We start from the raw sequence: 14729 nt of genomic DNA, 5'->3' as shown, positions 1-14729 counted from the left end.
TGGCCTCATGATTACAAGAAGGCCACTGTAGTTCCAAGCACCACGGCCTTATTCCTGTCATGGGAAAAGTCCAGCACTTTCTCAAGAGCCACAGCTGGCCATTCTTCCTACATCTCATTGACTAGAATTTATTCACATGCCCATCCCTGTCTACTGTGGAGGCTCGGAAAATGCAGTTTTTTTTTAGCAGAGCACATTGTTAATCCCAACCGTTTGTGTTTTACCTTAGTAAGAAAAATGGAGAAAATACATCTGGGGGAGGCAGTTAGGTTTCTGCCTATTTAGTAGATGAGAAAACTAGAATAAAACGGTTTTTGACTTGCCAAAATTTACAAAATAGTGGTGAATGAGGTTGTTGAAAGGCAGTGACCTCATGTAATGATATTTCTTCATTTCCTCAAATTGCTAAACTTTTTTTTTTAATTGGTATACTTCTTATTGATAGTCTTTCTTTGGGAATTTTTGACAAGTTGAATTCTTTTCTCCTATTCCTCTGAAGTACACTAAAATGTACCTTATTTTATATAACAATATGGTTTAGAATAGCAGTGCTTACTTAGAAATTTTTGTAAATTAAATCATAATTAACATTAGGGAAATTTATTATTTTTAATAAATCTATAATTATATTTTAAAGGATTTTGATAAAAATTAGCTTTAGTTTATTTGACTTATTCTACTTTTCATAATTATTTGTGCTTAAATACAAACTATCCTATAACTAATTCTGTTGTACTAAATACTTAGAGAAAGGAGAGGTGGAGTAGACCTTCATGGTTCAATACAGCAGTCATTTGAGACATGGCTTGTGTAAAATACATACCAGATTTCAAAGACTCACTACACAAAGAATGTAAACTATCTCAACTTTTTATACTGATTACATGTTGAAATAATATTTTGTCATATTGCATTGCATGAATTATATTAAAATTAATTTTTTTCTTTTAATTTTCTTAATGTGTTTACTAGAAACTCTAAAATTATATATGTGACTTATGTTTGTGGCTCACATTATACTTCTTTTACACAGTGCTGTTGTAGAGGAAAATGTGCTACACTGGGTTTAGAATCATAATCTGGTTTAATCCTTAGTTCTGTCACATAATAGTCACGCAATTTTTTTTTTTTTTTTAAGTTTATTTATTTGATCTCTACACCTAACATGGGGCTTGAACTCACAACCCTGAGATCAAGAGTTGCATGCTCTTCTGACTGAGCCAGCCAGGCGACCCAATAGCCATGCACTCTTAAAGAAGCCACTTTACCTCTCTGGGTCCCAGTTAGTGCTTTTATGATAGCAGCCGCTTCTGGGTCCCAGTGAGTGTTACATGATAGCTGCCACATCTGGGTCCCAGTGTGTGCTTAAGTGGTAGCTGTCATATCTCAGTTTGGTTGTTTGGTTAAAGTAGTTAAACCTCTTTGAAAATATTTTGAAATGGTCACTATAAACTTGTTTGTAGTCAATTTAAAGTTTAACTATAATATTAAGAAACTATAACCATAGAATAATTTCATGTTTGTCACACATTCAAGCTAGAATAAACTTTGTAGATGAATGGCCCACAGAAAGTTACACTTCTGGTGTCAGCCATTGTATCTTCTAGCCGGATGTTGGTAAAGAAATATGCTAAAATAATAGTGTTGATAAAGCTGAGCATGTTTTAAACTATTCAGCATGGACCTCACTTCAGAAAAAAAGGTGAAATCAGTGTGTAGAGTAAAAGTTGAAGATCCAGCTTTGAGTATTTTAACCTGACATCTGTAAAATTCTTAAGACTTTGAACAATGACTTAAATTGTCTCAAATTCTATTACATACTACTAATTTATATTTTCTTAACATTTTCATAGTACCAATCACATTTTTGGGAATAGGAATACATTTTTTTCTTTCCCTGAAATTTTTAATTTTTTAAAATTTTCAATTCTGGGAGAACTTTCTTCTTTCATAAGAACTGGAATGATTTGTGATAACTCCTATAGTCAGCTAAATTGGGTGGTTCACTGACAATATGCAGAGATAGTACTGTTTCTTTTTAGAAAAAAGAAATCGATGTTTACACTATCATTTACTCCCAGTTTAACTGAAACTACTAGAGTTCTCTGGTATTCCCTATCCATTTATTGTATTAATATAGATATGAAAAGAAATTAAGAAAATCTAGTTCAGATATTAATGCAAGAAATCTAAGTAACTACATAGGAACATCAACATTTATAATTGCCCACAATTGAATTTTGGATTTAATTATCACTATTATTATTTTAATACCTTAGATTTTCTTAACTTTTGAGGCAGGTAGGTTGGAGGGATAAGGTCAGGTATCTAACAAACGTTTTGACTCTTCAAATACTTCCGTGCAGTTGGTATTTCATACTATATGCTTTTATTTTTATTTATTTTTGGGTACTTAGAAGGTTTTTTTTATGGTGCCCTCTTGTGGCTTCAAAGTGCAGTATTAGAGTGACATTAAGGTTGAAGCAGTTATTTTAGCTTTCATGAAGTCTGGGTTCCTTTTTGTAAAAAAAAAATAATCTTCTTCGTATACAGGTATCCCTTCTCTTCAGTTTTTCCCCCCAATCTCTTTTAAAAATTGAAGCATGTAATAACGAGAGGTTCTGACTCCAGATTTTTGCACAGACCTTTTTTAGTTGAATTATGAGCCTTACGTAGCCTTATGCCCCTGAGTGAAACCCAGAACCTTAACCTCATCTTGTACTGCCAACTTCTCGCTTAGTGGTTGTGATGCACTGCTGTTCTTGTGCTTCCACAACCCCTTCGGCCTCTGCCCACCCTGGCCTGTGCACCTGTCGTCCTGCCTCCTTGAGCTCACCACCCCCTTCCCTTATCTTTTAAGGGACTGACTCCTCTTGCCCTGCAAGTGTCAGCTTAAATGTTTTCACAGTCTGAGGGGGGTCTTCTTTGTCCTAGTTGGAGCACATTCCCCTCCATCATCATCATTTTTCTCTGAGTTCCCATTTGTTCTTTTCATGGCACTTACTCTAGTTTTTTTTTTCTTTTTTCTTTTTTTTTTTTCCTAGTTTGCAATTGACTTATTTTATTTCTAGTTATTTTTTTTGTTTTTGGTTTTTTGGTTTTTGTTTTGTAAAAAAGTAACAGTTTTGTTGACTGTGACTTTTATGGTTGTGTCTTCTACCCTAGTGTATACACTTAAAGAGAACTCTGTCTGTCTGAATCCTATATCCCCGTCACCTAGAGTATGCCTGGCACAAAGTGAAACCTTAAATACAATAGGAGCTAAGATGTTATGATTCATTCAGATTTATCTTGAATGCCATTTGTTGGATATATCTTCAAGTTTTATTTTCTGACTTAATGTACATAAAAAATAACATAATGACTTTTGAATTAAAGATCATGGACCTTCTATGAATAATTATTAGTAACACTAAATTTTGAACAGTACCAGACATGTAGAAGATCTAGGAGATTGAGCTCAGAATATATCCTGGAAGTAGTGTGTAAAATATGAACTTGTGGGGCACCTGTTTTTTAAAAAAAATTTTCCTATTGGCCTTATCTTTAAACTGCTTAAAAATAATATTTTCTTGGGCACCTGGGTGGCTCAGTCGGTTAAGCATCTGACTCCTGATTTTGGCTCAGGTCATGATCTCATGGTATCGAGATGGAGCCTAACATCGGGCTCCCTGCTGAGTGTGGAGTCTGCTTAAGATTCTCTCCCTCTGCCCCTCCCCCCCTCTCGTGCTTGAGCGTGCTTTCTCTCTCTCTCTCTCTCAAAATAATAAAATATAAATTTGCTATATCTGTTCTTTATCAGGTCATTTGCTTCTCCGAAGGGTAGAATTTTGAAGAAAAATTTTAGTTATACCTGATTTCTATTCTAGTTGAAGTAGATGTATTTTAGAATCTCAAGATTGACGCATTTTTTTTTTTTTTAAGATTTTATTTGACAGAGAGAGAGGGAACACAAGCAGGGGGAGTGGGAGAGTGAGAAGCAGGCTCCCCGCAGAGCAGGGAGCCCGATGTGGGGCTCGATCCCAGGACCCTGGGATCATGACCTGAGCTGAAGGCAGACGCTTAACGACTGAGCCACAATGGTGCCCCAAGATTGACCCATTTTTAAAAATCAAGTGCAAAACATGCCAAATGTAAATCTTGGTGACTAGGAGATTATCTTTCAAATTGTTGGCATCTGGTTTTCCTTTCAATAAATCTGTAAAATTGAGAGTTGGGGGCCATAATTTGCTTCTGTTAAATGTCTTAATAACCCATGCTTATTTTTGAATTTTAAGATAATGCATTTTTTTTTTCCATCAGCCATGTCAGTTTGAACAGTGCATTGTACATTCTCTGCAATCACTTAAAGGAGTTCTAGAGTGCAAGCCTGGAGAAGCCAGTGTAAGTTTTCTGTTCTGTAAATTCAACTTCTATTTCAAACTTTCCCAGGAACCTGTGGGAATCACAGTTGTAAATGAGTCATTTCAGCACAAGAGAGCTTTTCCCTCAGCTGCTTGTTTTATTTTGTTTAACTGCATAGGCTGTCAATTTCTTGGTTCCATGATAGGCTGATGGAAGTTAAAATGTGAATGTGAGTGTTGTAGGTAGAGTAATTGGAGTCATCGACATTTGTATACAGAGAGAATGACTGACCTGAATGTTGTCAGGCAGCTCCATGCCAGTGTATTCTCAGGCCCAAAACACTGTCTGGAGGGCAGCTCTTTATTCCTGTCCTTTTAGAGTAACGTTACCCACAATGGAAGCAGTTTCCCATGTGTGGATTTTTTTATATCAAGCTTCATAAACACAAAGTTTTATTTTCTTAGCGAAGTCCAAAAACTTATCAAAATTCTTCTTTATAGGTCTTTCAACAACCTAAAACACAGGAGGAGGTTTGTCAACTAAGCATCAATATCATGCAGGTAATATGTAAAAGCACTGATGCCCTGAAACCTGAAATAAAGCAAATTATAGTAAACTCCCTCCTATTAATATTATATGTACAACGTTCTTTTGTCATCTTGTCTGAGTCTGTAATAGTTTATGGCTGGTAAGGTAACAGAGTTCCAGGTAAGATTAATTCCAGCTTGTTCTAGCAATACCCCTTTATATTATACTTCCCTTTTTTTGTGTTTTCTTCCTACGTTACATATATTTCTGTTACAGCACAAATTAAATGACATGATAGTTGTTTACATTGTATCTAGAACATGAAGTTCTTTGGGACTAGTGCTTTGTGAGAACATAACAAAGCTGAGCATATGATTGAGTGGATGAAAGGAAGGAAAAGGTCTTTTTCCTAAAATATATTCAGGAATTTACAGTTGGATCAAAATACAGGTGCTTTTAATCTTTTATCACTTATGTTATATACATTGGCATATAAATTCCCAATGCGTACATACAGTATATATATGGGATATATATTCTGTCACTTCTGGGAGATATATATACATACACACATACATACATACATATCACTTATAGTATATATAAGTATATATTTGTATATATTAGTATATATTTGTTTTTTTATTTACATAGGATTATTGGGGCACCTGGGTGGGTCACTTGGTTAAGCATCTGACTCTTGATTTCAGCTCAGGTCATGATCTCAGGGTGGTGAGATCGAGCCCTGCGTCAGGCTCCCGTGCTGGGCATGGAGCCTGCTTAAGATTCTCTCCCTCTGCCCCTCCGCCCCTCCACTTGTGAGTGTACCTGCACACACTCTCTTAAAAAAAAGGAGTTTATTTACAGAAAAAATATTTGCATTATTTTTAATGTTCAACTAGATTAGTATCTAAGAATTCATGTTATTGAAACTTCTTATTTTTGACTTAGATTTTTATATACTGTCTGGAACAGTTGAGCACTAAGCCTGATGCAGATGTAGATACTACACAGTAAGTAAACTGAAACTAATCTCACTGATGTATTAAAAATACAGACTAATGTTTTATATGTAGTCTTACATCCTAAGACAATAAGAGAGATAGTGTATATTAAAATTATATTTTTATATATTTGACCTATATTTTTGTGTAATTTCTTTATCTTCTGAACTCATCTTACCATTCCTAGAGACACGTTGAGCAAACTGAACACCTGATTAGCTTACTAATTACTGAAAGCAAAAAGTTTTATAAATAATAAGAGTGAAAATTAAAATATATAATTCCTAGTTAATAATCTTTAGAATTCTCATGTTACAGAGAATTACCAATACTCTTGTTAAAGACTAATTTTTCTAGTAGAATTAATTCTGGGTCAGGCTTAGTTATTTGAGCTCCAGAGGATACATGTTGATTCTTAATATTTACAAATTCTGGTAATAATTCTTTTATAATATTGTTCTATAGGATCTTTTAGTAATGTAATTTATCTGAATGATATTGAATGATATTTGGCATGTGTGACTTCTGTGCTAAGGTTAATGCTCTGACACAGAAAATACTGAAATAAATGCCTCTTAAGTCTATAATTGGTAATTTGAGAGGTTTTACATGTTTGTGATTTTCTTGGTATTGGTTTTTGCCTTTCAGTATATACTACTACTACCTCTTTGAGACTTAGTAAATATTGAACTATAGTTTTCCTGTGATTCGATTTTATACGTTTAACATAATCCACCAGGAATTTGTATTGTTAATCCATTTGCTGATATTGTTGATTAAATGTCTTTCCTTCCATATTGTTTTGTTACAATTTCTGTTTCAGACACCATTGAATTCTAATATATAGTGCTATGTATTTCTGAACTTTTCTTTTTTTTAAATTTAATTTCATTTTATTTCCAACTCCACATACAGTGTTATATTAGTTTCAGGTGTACAATATAGTGATTTGACAGTTGTATACATCACTCATACTCATCACAAGTGCTCTCCTTAATCCCCATTACCTATTTTACCCATCCCCCCACTCCCTCCCCTTTGGTAACCATCAGTTCTCTAAAATTAAGAGTCTGTTTCTTGGTTTGTTTCTCTCTGTCTCTTTTTCCCTTTGTCCATTCGTTTTGTTTCTTAAATTCCACATATGAGTGAAATCGTATGGTATTTGTCTTTCTCTGACCAACTTATTTCACTTAGCATAATACTCTTTAGCTTTAGTCATGTCATTGCAAATGGCAAGATTTCATTCTTTTTTTGGCTGAGTAATAATCCATTATATATGTTTTATATATAGCCTTATATCTTATACCACATCTTCTTTATCCAGTTATCAGTCGATGGACACTTGGGCTCTTTCCATAATTTGAGTATTGTTGAAAATGTGCTATGAACATCACGATGCATGTATCCCTTTGAATAAGTATTTTTGTATCCTTTGTGGAAAGACCTTAGTAGTGCAATCGCTGCATCATAGAGTAGTTCTATTTTTAACTTTTTTCTTTTTTTTTTGCATTGTTGGTCTTTTTATCTTTTTATTAAATTTTTTAAAATTTTATTATGTTATGTTAATCACCAAACATTACATTATTAGTTTTTGATGTAGTGTTCCATGATTCATTGTTTGTGTATAACACCCAGTGCTCCATTCAGTACGTCCATTCTTTAATACCCATCACCAGGCTAACCCATCCCCCCACTTCCCTCCCCTCTAGAACCCTCAGTTTGTTTTTCAGAGTCCATAATCTCTCATGGTTTGTCTCCCCTCTGATTTCCCCCCCTTCATTATTCCCTTCCTGCTATCTTATTCTTTTTTTTAAAAAAACATACAATGTGTTATTTGCAGGTCTGTGATTCAACAGTCATACACAATTCACAGCGCTCACCATAGCACATACCCTCCCCAATGACTATCACCCAGCCACCCCATCCCTTCCACCCCCCCACCACTCCAGCAACCCTCAGTTTGTTTCCTGAGATTAAGAATTCCTCATATGAGTGAGATCATATGATACATGTCTTTCTCTGATAGACTTATTTCGCTCAGCATAATACCCTCCAGTTCCATCCACGTCGTTGCAAATGGCAAGATTTCATTCCTTTTGATGTCTGCATAATATTCCATTATATATATATACCACATCTTCTTTATCCATTCATCTGTCGATGGACATCTTGGCTCTTTCAGTAGTTTGGCTATTGTGGACATTCCTGCTATAAACATCGGGGTGCGCATACCCTTTCAAATCCCTGCATTTGTATCTTTGGGGTAAATACCCAGTAGTGCAATTGCTGGGTCGTAGGGTAGCTCTATTTTCAACTTTTTGAGGAACCTCCATACTGTTTTCCAGAGTGGCTGCACCAGCTTGCATTCCCACCAACAGTGTAGGAGGGTTCCCCTTTCTCCACATTCCCGCCAACATCTGTCATTTCCTGACGTGTTAATTTTCGCCGTTCTGACTGGTGGGAGGTGGTATCTCACTGAGGTTTGGATTTGGATTTCCCTGATGCCGAGTGATGTTGAGCACTTTTCATGTGTCTCTTGGCCATTTGGATGTCTTTGGAAAAAAATCTGTTCATGTCTTCTGCCCATTTCTTGATTGGATCATTTGTTCTTTGGGTGTTGAGTTTGATAAGTTCTTTATGCATTTTGGATACTAGCCCTTTATTTGATATGTCATTTGCAAATATCTTTTCCCATTCTCTCGATTGTCTTTTGGTTTTGTTGACTGTTTCCTTTGCTGTGCAAAAGCTTTTTATCTTGATAAAGTCCCAATAGTTCATTTTTGCCCTTGCTTCCCTTGCCTTTGGCGATGTTTCTAGAAAGAAGTTGCTTCGGCTGAGGTCGAAGAGGTTGCTGCCTGTGTTCTCCTTTAGGATTTTGATGGACTCCTTTCTCACATTGAGGTCTTTGAAACCATTTGGAGTCTATTTTTGTGTGTGGTGTAAGGAAATGGTCCAGTTTCATTCTTCTGCATGTGGCTGTCCAATTTTCCCAACACCATTTGTTGAAGAGACTGTCTTTTTCCATTGGACATTCGTTCCTGCTTTGTCGAAGATTAGTTGACCATAGAGTTGAGGGTCCATTTCTGGGCTCTCTATTCTGTTCCATTGATCTATGTGTCTGTTTTTGTGCCAATACCATACTGTCTTGATGATGATAGCTTTGTAATAGAGCTTGAAGTCCTGAATTGTGATGCCACCAGCTTTGCTTTTCTTTTTCAACCTTCCTCTGGCTATTCAGGGTCTTTTCTGGTTCCATTCAAATTTTAGGATTATTTGTTCCATTTCTTTGAAAAAAGTGGATGGTCTTTTGATGGGGATTGCATTGAATGTGTAGATTGCTCTAGGTAGCATTGACATCTTCACAATATTTGTTCTTCCAATCCATGAGCATGGAACGTTTTTCCATTTCTTTGTGTCTTCCTCAATTCTTTCATGAGTATTTTGTAGTATTGTGAGTACAGATCCTTTGCGTCTTTGGTTAGATTTATTCCTAGGTATCTTATGGTTTTGGGTGCAATTGTAAATGGGATTGACTCCTTAATTTCTCTTTCTTCTGTCTTGTTGTTGGTGTATAGGAATGCCACTGATTACTGTGCATTGATTTTATATCCTGCTTTACTGAATGCCTGTATGAGTTCTAGTAGTTTTGGGGTGGAGTCTTTGGGGTTTTCCACATAAAGTATCATATCATCTGCAAAGAGTGAGAGTTTGACTTCTTCTTTGCCTATTTGGATGCCTTTGATTTCTTTTTATTGTCTGATTGCTGTGGCTAGGACTTCTAATACTATGTGGAATAGCAGTGGTGATAGTGGACATCCCTGCCGCATTCCTGACCTTAGGGGGAAAGCTCTCAGTTTTTCCCCATTGAGAAGGATATTCACTGTAGGTTTTTCATAGATGGCTTTTATGATATTGAGGTATGTGCCCTCTATCCCTATACTCTATAAAGAGTTTTGATCAAGAAAGGATGCTGTACTTTGTCAAATGCTTTTTCTGCATCTATTGAGAGGATCATATGGTTCTTGTTCTTTCTTTGATTGATGTATTGTATCACATTGATTGATTTGTGGTTGTTGAACCAACCTTGGAGCCCAGGGATAAATCCCACTTGGTCGTGGTGAATAATCCTTTTAATGTACGGTTGGATCCTGTTGGCTAGTATTTTGGTGAGAATTTTTGCATCCATGTTCATCAAGGATATTGGTCTGTAATTCTGCTTTTAGCTGGGGTCTTTGTCTGGTTTTGGGATCAAGGTAATGGTGGCCTCATAAAACAAGTTTGGAAGTTTTCCTTCCATTTCTATTTTTTGACAGTTTCAGAAGGGTAGGTATTAATTCTTCTTGAAATGTTTGGTAGAATTCCCCTGGGAAGCCATCTGGCCCTGGGCTTTTGTTTGTTGGGAGATTTTTGATGACTGCTTCAGTTAACTTAGTGGTTATGGGTCTGTTCAGGTTTTCTATTTCTTCCTGGTTCAGTTTTGGTAGTTGATACATCTCTAGGAATGCATCCATTTCTTCCAGATTATCTAATTTGCTGGCATAGAGTTGCTCATAATATGGTCTTAGAATTGTTTATATTTCTTTGGTGTTGGTTGTGATCTCTCCTCTTTCATTCATGATTTTGTTGATTTGGGTCATTTCTCTTTTCTTTTTGATAAGTCTGGCCAGGGGTTTATCAATCTTGTTAATTCTTTGAAAGAACCAGCTCCTAGTTTCATTGATCTGTTCTACTTTTCTTTTGGTTTCTGTTTCATTGATCTCTACTCTGATTTTTCTTATTTCTCTTCTCCTGCTGGGTTTAGGCTTTATTTGCTGTTCTTTCTCCAGCTCCTTTAGGTGGAGGGTTAGGTTGTGTACTTGAGACCTTTCTTGTTTCTTGAGAAAGGCTTGTATTGCTATGTACTTTCCTCTTAGGACTGCCTTTGCTGCATCCCAAAGATTTTGAACAGTTGTGTTTTCATTTTCATTGGTTTCCATGAATTTTTTAAATTCTTCTTTAATTTCCTGGTTGACCCATTCAGTCTTTAGTAGGATGCTCTTTAGCCTCCATGTATTTGAGTTCTTTCCGACTTTCCTCTTGTGATTGAGTTCTAGTTTCAACGCATTGTGGTGTGAAAATAGGCAGGGAATGCTCCCAATCTTTTGGTACCGGTTGAGACCTGATTTGTGACTTAGGGTGTGATCTATTTTGGAGAATGTTCCATGGGCCCTAGAGGAGAATGTGTATTCCGTTGCTTTGGGGTGGAATGTTCTGAATATATCTGTGAAGTCCATTTGGTCCAGTGTGTCTTTTAAAGTCTTTATTTCCTTGTTGATCTTTTGCTTAGATGATTTGTCCATTTCAGTGAGGGGAGTGTTAAAGTCCCCTACTATTATTGTATTGTTGTCGATGTGTTTCTTTGCTTTTGTTATTAATTGGCTTATATAATTGGCTGCTCCCATGTTAGGGGCATAGATATTTACAATTGTTAGATCTTCTTGTTGGATAGACCCTTTAAGTAGGATATAGTGTCCTTTCTCATCTCTTATTACAGTCTTTGGTTTAAAATCTAATTTGTCTGATACAAGGATTGCCACCCCAGCTTTCTTTTGGTGTCCGTTAGAATGGTAAATTGTTTTCCACCCCATCAGTTTCATTCTAGGGGTGTCTTTGGGTGTAAAATGAGTCTCTTGCAGACAGCATATCGATGGGTCTTGTTTTTTTATTCAATCTGATAGCCTGTGTCTTTTGATTGGGGCATTGAGCCCATTTACATTCAGCGTAGCTATTGAAAGACATGAATTTGGTGCCATTGTATTGCCTCTAAAGTGACTGTTACTGTATATTGTCTGTGTTCCTTTCCGGTCTATGTTACTTTTAGGCTCTCTCTTTGTTTAGAGGACCCCTTTCAATATTTCCTGTAGGGTTGGTTTTGTGTTTGCAAATTCCTTTAGCTTTTGTTTGTCCTGGAAGCTTTTTATATCTCCTTCTATTTTCAATGACAGCCTAGCTGGATATAGTATTCTTGGCTGCATATTTTTCTCATTTAGTGCTCTGAATATATCCTGCCAGTCCTTTCTGGCCTGCCAGGTCTCTGTGGGTAGGTCTGTTGCCAATCTAATGTTTCTACCATTGTAGGTTACAGACCTCTTGTCCCGAGCTCTCTTCAGGATTTTCTCTTTGTCTCTGAGACTTGTAAGTTTTACTATTACATGTTGGGGTGTTGACCTATTTTTATTGATTTTGAGGGGCTTCTCTGTGCCTCCTGGATTTTGATGCCTATTTCCTTTGCCAAATTAGGGAAGTTCTCTGCTATAATTTGTTCCAGTATACTTTCTGCCCCTCTCTCTCTTTCTTCTTCTTATGGGATCCCAATTATTCTAATATTGTTTCATCTCATGGTATCACTTATCTCTCGAATTCCGCCCTTGTGATCCAGTAGTTGTTTATCTCTCTTTTTCTCACCTTATTTTCCATCATTTGGTCTTCGATATCACTAATTCTCTCTTCTTCTTCATTTATCCTAGCTGTTAGAGCCTCCATTTTTGATTGCACCTCATTAATAGCCTTTTTGATTTTGACTTGGTTAGATTTTAGTTCTTTTATTTCTCCAGAACAGGTTTCTCTAATATTTTCCATGCTTTTTTCAAGCCCAGCTAGTATCTTTAAAATTGTCATTCTGAACTCTAGTTCCGACATCTTACTAATGTCCTTATTGATTAGGTCCCTGACAGTCGGTACTGCCTGTTGTTGTTTTTTTTGTGGTGATTTTTTCCATCTTGTCATTTTGTCCAGAGGAGAATAGATGAATGAGAGAACAAAATGCTAACAGGGTAACAATGACCCCAGAAAAATATACACTAAACAACTCAGAAGATACCTTCCAGGAAGTGGTTGCTTTTCTGTTCAGAGAGTTGCCACTATTCTTTTCTTTGATCTCCTGTTGAGTTTGTAGGTGTTCAGAATGGTTTGATCGCTATCTAGCTGAATTCCTGGGACCAGACGAAATTTAGGTCTCCTACTCCTCCGCCATCTTGTTCCTCCCCTCTATTTTTAACTTTTTGAGGAAACTCTATACTGTTTTTCAGACTGACTATACCAATTTGGGGGCAAATTTGCATTCCCAATAACAGTGCATGAGTGTTCCTTTTTCTCCACATCCTTGCCAACACCTGATGTTTCTTGTATTGTTGATTTTAGCCATTCTAACAGGTGTGAGATGGTATCTCATTGTATCTTTGATTTGCATTTCCCTGATGATGAGTGATGATGAACATCTTTTCATTTGTCTGTTGGCCATCTGGATGTCTTTTTTGGAGAAATGCCTGTTCATGTGTTCTGCTTATTTTTAAATTGGATTATTTGTTCTTTGGGTCTTGTATTTTATAAGTTCTTTATATGTTTTGGATACTAACCCTTTATTGGATATGTCATTTGTAAATATCTTCTCCCATTTCTTAGGTTGCCTTTTAGTTTTGCTGATTGTTTTCTTCGCCGTGCTAAAGCTCTTTATTTTGATGTAGTCCCAGTGGTTGATTTTTGGTATTGTTTCCCTTGCATCAGGGAAGTTACCTAGAAAAAGTTGTTGTGGCCAGTGTCAAAGAGGTTACTGCCTGTGTTCTATTCTATTATTCTTATGGTTTCAGGTCTCACGTTTAGGTCTTTAATCCATTTTGAATTTTTTTTTGTGTATGGTGTAATAAAGTGATCCAGTTTCTTTCTTTTGAATGTTGCTGTCCAGTTTTCCCAACACCATTTGTTGAAGAGACTGTCCTTTTCAAATTGCATATTTTTCCTGCTTTGTCAAAGATTAAGTGACCAGGGCAGCCTGGGTGGCTCATTCGTTAAGCGTCTGCCTTTGGCTCAGGTCATGATCCTGGGGTCCTGGGATCAAGCCCCACATTGGGCTCCCTGCTCAGTGGGAAGCCGCCTTCTCCCTCTACCACTGCCCCTGCTTGTGTTCCCTCTCTCTCTCTCTCTCTCTCTGTCAAATAAATAAATAAAATCTTTTAAAAAATTAAGTGACCATTTGATAATCAGTTTATTCTTGGTTTTCTGTTCTGTTCTGTTGATCCATGTGTCCATTTTTGTGCCAGTACCATACTGTCTTGGATCACTACAGTTTTGTAATATAACTTGAAGTCTAGAATTGTGATATCCCCAGCTTTGCTTTTCAAGATTGCTTTGGCTATTTGTGGTCTTTCATGCTTCCATACAAATTTTAGGATTGCTTGTTCTAGTTCTGTGAAAAATGCCATTGGTATTTTGATGGGGATTGCATTAAAAGTGTAGATTGCTCTGGTTGAGGTAGACATTTTAATTTTTGTTCTTCCAAATCATGAGATGGAATGTCTTTTCCATTTTTTTGCTTGTCTTCAATTTCTTTCATCAGGGTTTTATAGTTTTCAATGTATAGATCTTTCACCTGTTTAGTTAGGTTTATTCCTAGGTATTGTATTATTTTTGGTGCAATTGTATGTGGGATTTTTTTTCTTAATTTCTCTTTCTGCTCTTCATTATTGGCATGTAGAAACGCAACAGATTTCTGTACATTGATTTTCTATCCTTCAACTTTACTGAATTCATTTATTCTAGTAGTTTTTTGGTGGCATCTTTGAGGTTTTCTCTATATTTCTGGACTTTTTATTCTGTTCTATTCATTCATACACGTTTTGTATCTTTTTGTGCTATTTTAACATTCATTAGTTTGTTTTTTATTGTTCAGATTGGTATCTTTTTATTGCTTCTATTTTAAAATATTATTTGATATTTCATCTATTTAGTGTTCCATATGAATTCTAAAATCCATTCGTTAGGTTTAAGGAAAAGAATTCCTGCTAAAGTGTTTATTATCATTTGTTATATCAATTAATC

General features: G+C 36.1%; 1 protein-coding gene across 6 annotated transcripts in view; it reads left to right on the top strand.

The window, feature by feature from the left end:
• Window positions 1-14729, top strand: part of EXOC2 (exocyst complex component 2) — a 276304-nt gene that overhangs the window by 160379 nt on the left and 101196 nt on the right. For all 6 annotated transcript variants that reach the window (XM_035030711.1, XM_035030712.1, XM_035030715.1 and 3 more), the window contains 3 exons: window positions 4303-4383; window positions 4845-4904; window positions 5824-5885. In XM_035030711.1, coding sequence (XP_034886602.1) covers window positions 4303-4383; window positions 4845-4904; window positions 5824-5885 — 203 coding nt within the window. The remainder of the gene's footprint in view (window positions 1-4302; window positions 4384-4844; window positions 4905-5823; window positions 5886-14729) is intronic.

Source organism: Mirounga leonina, unplaced genomic scaffold (assembly GCF_011800145.1).
Source record: "Mirounga leonina isolate KUSES-001 unplaced genomic scaffold, KU_Mleo_1.0 Mir_366, whole genome shotgun sequence".
NCBI classification, from domain to species: Eukaryota; Metazoa; Chordata; class Mammalia; order Carnivora; family Phocidae; genus Mirounga; species Mirounga leonina.
The sequence above is the reverse complement of the archived record's forward strand: the minus strand, read 5'-3'. Positions and strand labels throughout refer to the sequence as shown.